Here is a 13,922-nt window from a genome sequence, read left to right on the forward strand (position 1 = left end):
TTAAACTGGGAGCTGAGACTCAATGGTAGCACTCATGCCTCTGTGTCAGAAGGCTGTGGGTTCAAGTACCACTCCAGAGACTTGAGCACAAAAATTAAGGCTGTCACTCCAGTGTAGCACTGAGGGGGTACTGCACTGTCAGATGTAGTGTCTTTCCGATACAATGTTAAACTGACACCCCGTCTACCCTTTCAGATAGACACAAAAGATCCCAGGACATTACTTTGAAGAAAACCAGGGGAGTTAACCCCATTGTCTTGGCTTCAATCAACATCACATTGCTGTTTGTGGGAGCTTGATGTGTGCAAGTTGACTGCTGCATTTCCTACGTTGCAAGAAAGACTATATTTTTAAAAAAAACTTTATTGTCTGTACAACACTTTGATATCCTGAGTCATTAAAAGGCGGTTTAGGAATACAAGCTTTTTTTTCATTCTTTTGATCTAAGCTGTAATTTTCCTTCTGCATTTGGGTCCCCTGGTTACAGGTTTTGTAATTATGTCAAGCAATTTATTTAAGTTAATCTTATCCATACTATCTTTATCTACCCGCTATTGCCAGGTTTATCTTTGGAGAAGATGCTTTTATCCAATAATTTAGACCTAGAGCTGTGGATCTATTTGCTTCAGATTTCACTTTGTATACTTCAAAAAAAAAATCTAATTCACAAATACCAACCTGTGACAAGGCTGTCTGCACTAAAGTGATTTGGTTGTAAATGATTAGCATTAAAAATAAGCAAATGAACAAATAAGAATCTACTCCTAAAATGAGTGGAAGTTTATGCTCTGTCAGACAATGGGACAAATCAACAGAAGGCACCTTTCTCCATGGGAAAACAAGCCAATCTGACCTAATGAGCCTGTCACAGAGATCATCAGCCCCAGAATATGTGGAGGGAATTCCTTGTTTAAAATAAGTTGGGAAACAATGAAAACTGTTCACTTTGCAAATGAATGCTAACGCCCTTTCTTGTCGGTGGCCGAAAAATTCTGGCTGGCAGAGGTAAACCGTGGAATTGGAGAAAACAGCAAATGCACAGAATGCAACAACCTCACTCTGATTAACTTTGTAATAAAGCTGATAGGCCCAACACACGAGAGGACCCTGACCATTATACTTCTGCTTATCCAGGTGAGACCTGCGACAGGCAGAAAAACCTTGCATCCAATTACACTTAACCAATAGAGCAGATGAAAGATGTTATAACACGTCAGCTGTTGCTGTGTTTAGTGAGTTGTTTTAGATGACATTAGATGTTTTTTACAATTCCGTGTGTTAAATTATTTGTAAATAACTAGACGTAGCCTTGTAAGCAAATATAAACCTTGTGACCTGAGTTCCCTAACAAATTCTATTTCACCATGGTAACGGTAAGTTGAGTGAGGTTTTCGCAAGATTAATTGGCTTTAGAACAGGAGGGTGGAAATCAGTGTTGCAGAATCAGTCATGCTTGGTGATGTATTCTGTTATAGCAGAATTGAAACTGGTTGCAATAGAAACTGGCTGACTCCTTGAGGAGAAAGGGCAGCTGGAGTGAGATCGAGCTGACCCACACCCCTCTCACGTTAACACTGTTGGAGGTCAACTAAGGCGTCAGTGATGGAGTTCAGCCCGCGCAGGATCGATGCTCTAGACCAAGTCTCCATGACAGCAACCAACCTGCATTGTTGACCTTGGTGCCTCAGCATGTCGACACTATCACCTCAGACTGAAGGTGGACAGAGTCCTCCATCAGCCCTTGGAATCTGAGGAGTGCACCAGACATCTCTTCCTGATGTTCCTGTGATTATTGTCTTTGCAGCTCCAACAACTGAGTGAGGACTGGGTCCAGAGCCTCATCATCTGACTTGGACTCAGCAGATTCCTTGCCTCCAGCAGTCCTCCACCGAGGGTGACCTCAGATGTCCCTGCCTCTGCCTACTGTGGAACAGATTGTGTGCTATGCTCACCAGATTGTGACCCCGAGGCTACTCGATATCTAGGTCCCACTGAGGTGTGTATGTCACTGCGTTGGTGGAGGGTGTAGGTGAGCACCAGGATGGGTCTTCAACTGTGCTGCCTTCAGGGTCCTCATCTGAGGTACTGGAGTCGGGGTCAAGGTTGCCTGAGGGCGATATGGCAGATGTGTCTAGGAGAGAAAGTGAAGATTATTAATGCTTGGGAGCGGTGTTACACACAGAGTAGCAATGACAGAGGGATGATGTGGTGCAGGATCATCACATGGATGCTTACCGCGACTCACTGTCACCGGTGGAACATTCCACGTCAGTTCCAACGTGCGACTCTCAGAGTGAGGACTTGATGTCCGACACTCCACCCCTAGTCTGGGACCTCTCCCGTTGATTGTGCGCGATCTTGCCCTGCAAAAAGACAGATGGAGATAGTGTGAGCAAGGCGCATGCCAGGCCAAATAAGAAAGATACCAGGCATGCATGCGTGCTGTGCGGAGACATGGCCGGGACGAGGAGGTGATCTCCAGAGGAGATGAGGCCAGATAGAGATTTGAGGGTGTATGTGAGAGAGTGAATGGTGATGTCCCTTGAGCTGGCAGTGAGTGAGATACCAGTGAATGCGTGGTGGCCTTGTGAGTAGGTGAGTTGAGGGTGTTGAGATGGTTGACTTACCCTGGTGGTACGGATAAGATCTTTCATCCTTTTTCTTCACTGGATGGTGACCTGTTGTGTGCAGCATTGACACTGACCACCTCTGCCAACACCTCCCAAGCCGGAGTGGTGAGACTAATAGGCTCCCTGCAGCCAGTGTGGGGTAGAGGGCCTTGCGGCAGGCCACCATGGCATCCAAAAGGCGTTCTATGGATGCATCACTAAATCAGTACCCTTCTTGGCTTTTGGGGCCATGTCTTCACTGGATCAGTCCTGGGCTGCAAGCATTTTGAACTGTGTACACGGCTGCAGTTTAAGTATGGCATCCGGGATGAGGAAGTGGCGAGGCAATGGCGTGGTGGCCAAAGTGGAGGCCACCCGCCAGTGAGATGGCTTGTTTCCTGTGACTGCATAATTTATGAGGTGAGAAAGGGACGATGCGGCGCGAAAACCCGTCAGTGCAGCCAATGGGTAAAACGTCATTTTTCATACCCGCTACCGCACTTAGTGCAATTCCAGGATGACTGTGCCCTATGTATCCTGCACTACCTTGCCACCATGAGGGCACAACCATTACCAACAGCTACACGGTGAGAAGCTGAAGGGGTGGAGGAAGAGGAAAATGAGGAGGAAGCGGAGGAAGAAGAGAAAAGGAGGTGGCAACTAACACATCCCCTCTCTGTTCCAGCTGTTTGTAATCGGCACATCCGATTGCAATGCCAGTGAACATAATTTTAATTCCCAATTCAACAAGTGTCCCACATCTTTCCATCCCTCTGTAAGAGACCTTCACACTGTCACCATCGCCACAGTGCTGACAAAAAAAACCACCAGGAAACAAACATTCCAAACCAACTCCATCAAACCAACTATCCAATACTGCATTCCCTTAGTGCCTATCATCTATGTACTTTTGTCTTCCTTCGTGCTCCTTTGTAGTGTTATCCCCATGGCTGTAGCATGGTTGGTGGAATACTTTTGGTGGGGAGACTGCAGATAGCCTTGCAGGGCGATGTTAGGTAGCTCAGTCCCTAGAAGCCATGACTTTGAATATTACCACCTCAGCATGAGCAGCAGCAGTTTAGGCTTGCTGAGTGCAACAGCAAATGCACTACTGGAGTGACAGTTGTGGGAAAATGAATGGTGTTACGCTGAGAGAGGGCAGCTGGTTCATGCTCCATGGAACCATTACCACACCTCCAAGTCAGCACCTCAGCAATCTCCTACAGCACAGTTTACTGAACTGCTGCAATATCCTGCAAGCCCCTTTCAATATTGACGTTTTCAGCCATGATGGTAGCAGTGTGAACTCGCATAGCAGCAAGCTGAGCTTGTGCGACTTCAGTCTGAGCTTCCATTGCTGCACTCAAGACATTGCGTGATTTCTGCTCGTACTACATTGGAAGCTGAGATGTTAACCACTTGATATTGCATCATGGTTTGGTCCACAAGTATGACAACAGAATTGGCCACCACTTCAATGCCAGAAAGAATGGGCACCAAGCTCTGCGCAAAGCCAGTTCAAGGTTGATGCTGGACTCCTCCATGCTCCAGACAGTGAACACAGACTTTTTGACAGGCCTGCCAATGTATCAATGTTTTGGCACAGCCGATGGTAAATGCTGAGTTATTCAAATCCCAAAGGGGATCTTGAAACAACTGCCACAACTTGTTTTGCAATTTGTATAAATTTTGAGATGTGTGCCTTGAATTCAGTAGTAATAAGACCATCAAGTATTATAGGTTTTTACAAAACTAGATTAAACATTTATTAATAATAAAAATGACTTTTAAACACATACATATGTCTACAAATCACTACTATGATAACTTCTAAATCCTCTACTTAATCAGACTCCCAGTAACACTTTCGTTAAGGCAACAGTAAGACACATAGGATAGAATTTTCCCCCTGTCGGGGGGGTTGTGCGGGGATGGGCGCAGACCCAATTGGCGCCCCGAATCGGGTCCGTGCCACTATTTTACGTGGGCAGGCCAATTAGGGCCCACCCAGTGTGACGCGCACTCGGAAGTGCTGTGCGAAAGAGTGCAGAAATCTCCCTGAGGCACAGAAGTGCCTCAGAGAGATTAGTTTTAAGTTTTACCAGTTAAATAAAGTGTTGAAAAATTTTTTATGACATGTCCCCTCATGTGAAACTGTCACATGAGCCGGGACATGTGCATTAATTTCAATAAAAATTTTTGAGAAAATTTAAAATCGTTCATGAAGCCTCATCCCGCCCATAGATGAGGTTCCATGAAAAATGCAAAGGCTGCCTGGGCTCTTTGCCTACCCGCCAACCTTAAGGTTGGACAGGCAGCTCCATTAATTATTTTAATTGTTAGTTAAATGGCCTTAATAGGTCTTTGACAGTTTGGCGGGTGCGCAGCCAAGACGGCTGAGTGCTCGCCGAACTGAAAATCTAAATGTCGTGCAATGACATTGGGACTTACGCCTGACGTCACCTAGCATCATTTTACACCTCAGCGAGCGGGTCCTGCCCACATTCGCCAAGACCCAGGCAAGGTGACACACAAGACCCTGAACCAGTCAAATTCAAAGTGACTTTTCCTAACTTCAGTTCTTTGAAAATGGCAGCTTGAGGCATAGATACTGAAGACGTTTCACACTTGTCAGATCACAAAAATGCCTACCCTTACACACAGCCTCCACTCCTTTATACATATTCTCCCCCCTGAATGCAAACTCCCATTGTTTCACTATGTCTTTGGACTTTATCTTTCTGATAATAAAAGGCTCTCATAGTAATAACTTGTACCAATAATCTTTGGGAAAAAGGAAGCACACTGTTCCTGAACTCTACCAGGCTAGGTATAATATGTCACTCCCTCTCTTTGAATTCAAGCTAGTCTGGTTTATTTAGAAATACAAGTGTTCCCCTGACACCTATGTTTACCTACTTCAAATTTCAAACCTAGTTCATCACCTAAAACATCAGAGCCTTCAGACCAGCTGCCTTTAACCCAATTAAGTCTCACACACAGACACATATGGACACAGATACCACTATTTTACAATAACATTATGAGGATTATGATATCTTCCTGACAATCAAGCATTTTTGTGAGCATGCTAATCAGCCTCTCTCTGTACACTGCCCTATTGAAATCCTCACCTACACCCTCTACAACAGAACCCAAGTGCCCCTTAGTTCTAGATGCCCCATGAAGGCAAACACTCTCCCAGTATCTACCCTGTCAAGCCCCCTCAGAATCTTATTTGTTTCAATAAGATCACGTCTCATTCTCCTAACTCCAATGAGTATAAGCCCAAGACGCTCAACCTTTCCTCTTAAAACAACTCATTTTTCCAAGAATCAACCAAGTGAACCTTCTCTGAACTGTCTCCAATGCAAATATATCCCTCGTTAAATATGGAGATCAGAACTGTACGCGGTGCTCAAGGTGTGGTCTCATCAATGCCCTAAACAGTCGTAGCAAGACTCCCTTACTTTTGTACTTCATCTCCCTTGCAATAAAGGTCAACATTCTATTTGCCTTCCTAATTACTTGCTGTACCTGCATGCTAACCTCTTGTGATTCATGTATCAGAACACCCAGATCTCTCTGAACCACAGCGTTCTGCAGTCCCTCTCTTTCTATATAAATAATATTCTGCTATTTTCTTCTTCTCACCGAAGCAGACAAACTCACATTTTCCCAAATTATATTCCATCTGCCAAATTTTGCACATGAACTTATCCTATCCATATCCCTTTGCAGATGCAGATGTTTCCTTCCTACAACTTGCTTTCCTACCTATCTTTGTATTGTCAGCAAATTTGACTACAATATCTTCTGTTCCTTCATCCAAATCATTAATATAGACATTTAATTAGAGGGCTTTGTAGCTTTTTTTTATTCAGGGCGTTGCTGGCTAAGCCAGCATTTATTGCCCATCCATAATTGCCCTTGAGAAGGTGGTGGTGAGCTGCCTTCTTGAACCGCTGCAGTCCCTGTGATGTAGGTACACCCACAGTGCTGATAGGGAGAGAGTTCCAGGATTTTGACCCAGCGACAATGAAGGAACGGTGATATATTTTCAAATCAGGATGGTGAGTGACTTGGAGGGGAACTTCCAGGTGGTGGTTTTCCCATTCTTCTGCTGCCCTTATCCTTCTAGATAGGATAGTGTCAAGCTTCTTGAGTGTTGTCAGAGCTACATTCATCCAGGCAAGTGGACGACCATGAGCTAACAAATATGATTCTTAACCCTCTTCGAAAAGGGCACTGAAGGCGCAGCTATGTCTTTAAGTTGGTTTGTGCTGTAGCCGCAACATATTGCATTGTGAAAAGGAGGACATAATTTTGCTCCAGTGATCCTCTACATACTAAATTTCAATTCTCAGAAGTTAAGCATTTACCTTGAGAGAAGGAAAGCAAGAATTTAAAAAACTCTGATGACTACTCTCTAAGTCCCTGGTGGCCAGTTCAAAGCAGCAACAGCAGAGGTCTGATAACAAATGACCTCCATATCCTATCAGTCAGGGTTGATGTATGCCATAGTAAATCCCAAAAAAAGGGAATTAGGCTTTTCCCTTTCTGTGCTTACTCACCTTGAGATACAGTTCAATAGGCAACAACGACCCTCCAAAATCTTAACCCAATGGATTGAGTTTTGTGAAACTTAGCAATGCATGTAAGGTGGCTGTTCAATAATGAGGATATTATAAGCCTGTTTCTCTCCTTATTTGATGGCTCCTTACAGTTTGAGGCAAAGGTCACTGATTAGTGGTCAGTGGGGATCATTATTTCTAGTCCCTTATGGATAATGTTATTGCAAACATCTCATGTAAGGAAAGGAAGCAAATTAACATTACTTTTAGCTTGACCATAAAAACTGTCTTGTCCTGCAATGAGCTGGAAAAATTGCTTGTTTTTCAGTCTTTCAAAATTAAACTTGCTGAGCTGTGGTAAAGCAGTGAAACTAAATAAAGAATATCAGAAAGAAACAAAGATAGTGCAGGTGAAGAAGAGGCATTGGTATTTGGATAGGTTTTGGAGACTGTCCAACCCAGATAAGATGGGGCTTACTGTTGTAAGCAAATCCTACAAACATATTTATCTGGAAGGTTGACCACACATGATGGAAATTTACTGAGGGTAAGCTAAAGAAAGGACAACTTGCTGGGCGGGTTCAAACTTTATGGTAAAAACAAAGAGCTCAGATTGCATTTGGGTATTGTGATGTTTAAGGGGAGATTTTCAGGACAGTATGGCCTGTCAATATAGCAACTCTAGTTCATGCCTTGAAAAGGGGGTATAAATGTTGAACACATCAGAGAACTTTACTGCAGTCACAAGAGACCAGCATTGAAGTCGTGAAGAGAAACCTGCTGTAGTGGCAGAATGTCAGAAGGAGAACAGGTGCAATCAACAAGAGCTGGCCACGTCAGGTTGTCAGGAAGATATAATAATTTTCATAATGTTATTGGAAGTTATGTAAAATAGAGTAACAATGTAGTCGTGTGTATGTGTGTGTGTTTGTGGGGGGTGGTCTTCAATAAATTAAAGGCAGCTGGTCTGAAGGCTTTGATATACCAGAAGGTAAGCTAAGTTTGAAATGTTAAGTAAGTAGGTAAACATGGGGGAAGTTTTAGAATGTGAGGTGTAATGGGAACATATGCATTTTTAAATAAACCAGACTATCTTGAATTCAAAAGAGGGAGTGGAATGTTTCACCTAGCCAGGAGAAATTAATAAACAGTGTGTTTATTTTTCCCAAAGATTACTGGGAACATTGGTACTATAATAGATTTTATTATTCGAGAGGTAAGGTCCAAAGAAATAGTGAAACAATGGGAATTTTGCATTCAAAGGGGAAAATATTTATAAAGGAGAGAAGGCTGTGTATAAGGGAAGACATTCTAAGATTTAATAAGTATGAAAAGCCTCTAGGCTCTAAGCCTCAAACTGCTGTCTGCAAGAACAGAAGTTAAGGAAGCTCACTTTGATTTCGACTGTTCAGGGTATCATGTTACTTTGCTTGGGTCTTTTAAAATCTATGGGTAAACCTTTTCGCTCGGCGGGTGGGACGCATGCATGCCCGACCTGACCGAGTGTCAAATAACGCGCGTTGACGTCGGCTGAGCGTGAGGATGTCACCGCACAGTTGCTCGATAGTTCGGTCGGCGGGCACACGCCAAAGTCGGCAGCGCACCCACTGAAAATTAAAAGGCCTGTTAAGACCATTAAAAATCAATTAAATTAATTATTCGCCACTCATCCAACCTACCAGTTGGCAGGCACGCAAAAAGGCCAAGTGGCCTTTACATTTTTTTGGAAACCTCATCCATTAGCGGGATGAGGTTTCCAAAAGCAAATGGTAATAAAAGTTTTAAAATTTAATTAATAACATGTCCCTGCTCATGTGATAGAGTCACGTGAGGGGACATGTTTCATTAGATTTAAAAAAAATTTTTTTCATCTCTCTTCATCTCCCTGAGCCAGCTCTGTGCCTCAGCGCTCGCTCACGTGCAAGTGTGAAGTTCACGCTCGGCCCGCTCACCCTCCTCGCCCCGCCCGCACAGGCAGCGCTGCCATTCGCATCTCATGCTGGACGGGGCTTAACTGGCCTGCCAGCGTGAAATCGCGGTGCGGGGCCAATCACGAGTGGCGGTTGATTTCCCGACCACCCCCGCCCGCCAAGCACTGCCGCCAAGGGGAAAATTCTGCTCTATGTATTTTACTGTTGCCTTAACGGAGGTGTAACTGGGAGTTAGATTAATCAGGGGAGCTAGAAGTTATTATAGTAGTAATTTGTAAATCTATGTGCGTGCTTAAAATATTTTTTTCCCTATTTAATAATGGTTTAATTGAGTTTTGTAAGAAACCTACAAAGTCTCTGTGGTCTAATTACTACCAAATTCAAGGCACGCATCTCGAAATTTATACAAATTGCAAAACAAGCTGTGGCAGTTGTTTCAAGTTTCCCTTTGGGATTTGAGCAGCTCAGCATTTACCATCGGCTGTGCCAAAACAAGGTGATTGTATGGCTAAACTTACTGGAAACATATTTGAGCATTCTCATGCCAGATATTGTTAAAGCATTTATTTGTTTGGCATACAATAAGGAAGCAATTTTTTTAAAAAAATTTCTTTCCTTTCTCAATCTGTTAAATCTGTAATCATTTAAAATCCATGCCCGTTTTAAATCTGTAATTGTGGGTACAAGTAAACCACAACCTATTAAGTATAGCAACTTTTTGAGTGAGTTATCAATTTGTTCTTTTGTAATTTTCAGCACAAAACAAACCGTAAGCCTGAGTAACTGTTTTTTTAAAACAACAAGGCAAACACTAGATAGATTTCCTTCTAGTCAGTGTTTCTAGTAAAATTATCAATCTTTTTCATATATCTGTTTATAATTTTACTATCACAGCACAAACTAGAAATGGAACTTAACACTTTCCTCAAATAGAGGGAGAATTATCATTAGCAAAAATGCATGTGAAATATTAATGAAGGATGATTATCTTTCTCCAGTAAGGAAAATCTAGACATCAAAGACTTCTTTTTAATCCTGATTCAACGTCCTATAGGTTTACAAGAAATGCAAAATTAAAAAGGAAGAAACTATGTCTGCTGTTTAGTTTGTGGCACCTCCTGCTTATTTTCTGCAGCTATTCAGTTCTTACCCTGTACATCCAGCTGAATAGGATTGCTCCAATCACTCCAAAACCCTGGCCCACTGCGGCATTTACAGCGAACAACAACTAGGTAAGAAAGGTCACTCTGCAAATCACGAAGGATCAAAGAGTTTTCCCAGACATCCTTAACCTATCACATAGGATAAACAACATGTTAAAATCTTAAATGCTATTAAATTACATTTTATTTGTATAAAGAGCATTTTAGAAACTGTGTGATAATTTACATGTATATGTTTTACAACATACAATGATGTAATTGAGTGCCTTACCATGAACTGAACCCAAATTTAAGCAATATAATGCAAAACGATGGAATTAGTGAAAAAGTCACAAGACAAAACATTGTGCTGCAAGAGCATTCTCCAAACCAAAAAACAACTTTGGGTCAGTAAAAAGAGTGAGACTTCGAGGCAGTTTAAAAGAGTGAGACCTCGAAGCAGTTTAAAAGAGTGAGATCTCGAGGCAGTTTAAAAGAGTGAAATCTCGAGGCAGTTTAAAGAGCGAGACCTCGAGTCGGTTTAAAGAGCGAGATCTCGAGGCAGTTTAAAGAGCGAGACCTCGAGTCGATTTAAAGAGCGAGACCTCGAGTCGATTTAAAGAGCGAGACCTCGAGTCGGTTTGAAGGGCGAGACCTCGAGTCGGTTTGAAGAGCGAGACCTCGAGTCGGTTTAAAGAACGAGACCTCGAGTCGGTTTAAAGAGCGAGACCTCGAGTCGATTTGAAGAGCGAGACCTCGAGTCGGTTTAAAGAGTGAGACCTCGAGTCGGTTTAAAGAGCGAGACCTCGAGTCGGTTTAAAGAGCGAGACCTCGAGTCGGTTTGAAGAACGAGACCTCGAGTCGGTTTAAAGAGCGAGACCTCGAGTCGGTTTAAAGAACGAGACCTCGAGTCGGTTTAAAGAACGAGACCTCGAGTCGATTTGAAGAACAAGACCTCAAGTCAGTTTAAAGAGCGAGACATCGAGTCGGTTTAAAGAGCGAGACCTCGAGTCGGTTTAAAGAGCGAGACCTCGAGTCGGTTTGAAGTGCGAGACCTCGAGTCAGTTTGAAGAGCGAGACCTCGAGTCGGTTTGAAGAACGAGACCTCGAGTCGGTTTGAAGTGCGAGACCTCGAGTCGGTTTAAAGAGCGAGACCTCGAGTTGGTTTAAAGAACAAAATCTTGAGTCCATTTAAAGATGGGCCAACCCGGAGCAGGTTTGTAGGTTTGGAGCACACATTCGGAAACAAAAATCAAGGTGTGACATCACAGGAAAGCAGGTAGGTGTTTGGCTGGTGAGTATTTGCTCTTTTTCTCTGACCTAACCTAGGGAATTTCAATCGTGGTGGGTTGAACATTCATTGAAATAATAATATAAGCACAGGCTGGACTAGAGGAATTACTTAAAATTTAGTTAGTAAATTAATAGGCAGGGCAGGTGATGTGTTGTGGCTGCAGTATGTGGAAGCTCATGGATACCAGTGTGATCCAAGGGAAACATATCTGCAATAAGTGTCTTAAACTCGAGGAACTTCAACTCAGAATTATTGAGCTGGAGTCTGAGCTTCAGACACTGCGATGCATCAGGGAGGGGCAAGTTACCTGGGCCATTTGTTCCAGGAGGCAGTCTCATCCCTTAGGCTAGGGTCTTCTGATTTGGTCCATGATCAGGGGCAGAAAGGTGTGACTGCAAATGAGATATAATGGAGATTGAGAAGGTAGAAGTGGAGGGGCCTCAGCCTTTGCAACTGTCCAACTTCTTGCAACTTGTATGGATGAAAGCAGGGGCTGCAAGGCAGATTTACCTATCTATGTACATAGTGTGAGCCTTTGCTCAGCCCACTGCCTATCACTCAATAGTTTATAATTGTGTCTTTTAAAAAAAAATTCTGTTATGTTTGCGACTTCAAAAGTACTTCATTAGTTATGGAAAAATTTGGCATGTTTTGTGGGTGTGAAATATAAATGCAAACACTTTTCCATCTTGTTCTTGAAGTAGGTTTAAATTTAATACTGAATTCAAATGTATGCTTGAATATTCCATCCACATCATATGATGTAGTACTTTTACTAGCGTGAGATATATGTGAGAGAGGACACTAATGAAATAATACATAATTAGAAGATTTTGTTTTTGCCATAGAGTCATTGATATGTGGAACAGCCTGTAGAAAAAGCAGTTAGTCTGTCTTAATTGACACCTTTAAAATAAAATTGAATGAGTATCTTGTTAGAAAGCAATAGGCTTGAATGTTCTTTTTAAATTAATTTACAGAGTGTGGGTGCCGCTGGCTAGGCCAGCATTTATTGCTTATCCCTAGTTGCCCTTGTGAAGGTGGCGGTGAGCTGCCTTCTTGAACCACTGTAGTCCATGTGGTGTAGATACAGCCACAGTGTTGTTAGGGAGGGAGTTCCAGGATTTTGACCCAGCGACAGTGAAGGAACTTGGATATATTTCCAAGTCAGGATGGTGAGTGGTTTGGAGGGGAACTTCCAGGTGATGGTGTTTCCATATAGCTGCTGCCCTTGTCCTTCTACACGGTAGTGGTCGTGGGTTTGGATGGTGCTGCCTAAGGAGCCTTGGTGAGTTCCGGCAGTGCGTCTTGTAGATGGTACACACTGCTGCCAATGTTCATCGGTGGTGGAAGGAGAGAATGTTTGTGGAAGGGGTGCCAATCAAGCTAGCTGCTTTGTCTTGGATGGTGTCCAGCTTCTTGAGTGTTGTGGGAGCTGCACTCATCCAGGCAAGTGGAGCACATTCCATCACACCCCAGACTTGTGCCTTGTAGATGGTGGACAGGCTTTAGGGAGTCAGGAGGTGAGTTACTCACTGCAGGATTCCTCATCTCTGACCTGCTCTTGCAGCCACAGTATTTATATGGGTAGTCCAGTTCAGTTTTTGGTAAATGGTAACCCCCAGGATGTTGATAGTGGGGGGATTCAGTAATGGTAATGCCATTGAATGTCAAGGGGCGATGGTTAGATTCTCTCTTATTGGAGATGGTCATTGCCTGGCACATGTGTGGTGTGATTGTTACTTGCCGCTCGTCATCACAAGCCTGGATATTGTCCAGATATTGCTGCATTTGGACATAGACTGCTTCAATACCTGAGGAGTCACGAATGGTGCTGAACGTTGTGCAATCATCAACAAACATCCCACTTCTGACCTTATGATGGAAGGAAGGTCATTGATGAAGCAGCTGAAGATGGTTGGGCTGAGGACACTAACCTGAAGAACTCCTGCAGTGATGTAAAATTCTGTGTGGTACATGAAAGATTTTGAGCTACTGGGATCTGACAGCCATTACAAGGAATGGGTCCACAGTGTTGGGAGAACCATAGCAGTGTGAAGGGCCAGAATGGTAAACCATGCAATGCGTTGATTTCTGCCTACGAACAATAGTCTATAAAAGAGATTTGCAGCCTCACTATGGTTTGTCAATGATTCAGCTTTTTATGTGCCTTTATGCAGCCAATTCTTTGGCAATATGTTGGATCATCTTAAGAATTGTTTTGCTGCATTCTTGTTTGCTTGTTTTTAAGCCCTAAACACAATAGGTTGCAGACATTTTTCTGGAGGGTTGGGGAGCAAAATAGAGATAAGATTGGTAATTAACATATTTTAGAGCACAAAAGAGGCTTCCCCTCCATAATGATTGTCCAA

The 13,922-nt window shown here is 43.1% G+C and overlaps 1 protein-coding gene across 2 annotated transcripts in view; it reads right to left on the minus strand.

Annotated features, from left to right (window-relative positions):
* The window catches only part of lepr (leptin receptor), a 164,290-nt gene that overhangs the window by 90,490 nt on the left and 59,878 nt on the right, over positions 1-13,922 (minus strand). For both annotated transcript variants that reach the window (XM_078561288.1, XM_078561287.1), the window contains exon 7: positions 10,265-10,406. In XM_078561288.1, coding sequence (XP_078417414.1) covers positions 10,265-10,406 — 142 coding nt within the window. The remainder of the gene's footprint in view (positions 1-10,264; positions 10,407-13,922) is intronic.

Source organism: Cetorhinus maximus, chromosome 17 (genome assembly GCF_964194155.1).
Source record: "Cetorhinus maximus chromosome 17, sCetMax3.hap1.1, whole genome shotgun sequence".
Taxonomy (NCBI): Eukaryota; Metazoa; Chordata; class Chondrichthyes; order Lamniformes; family Cetorhinidae; genus Cetorhinus; species Cetorhinus maximus.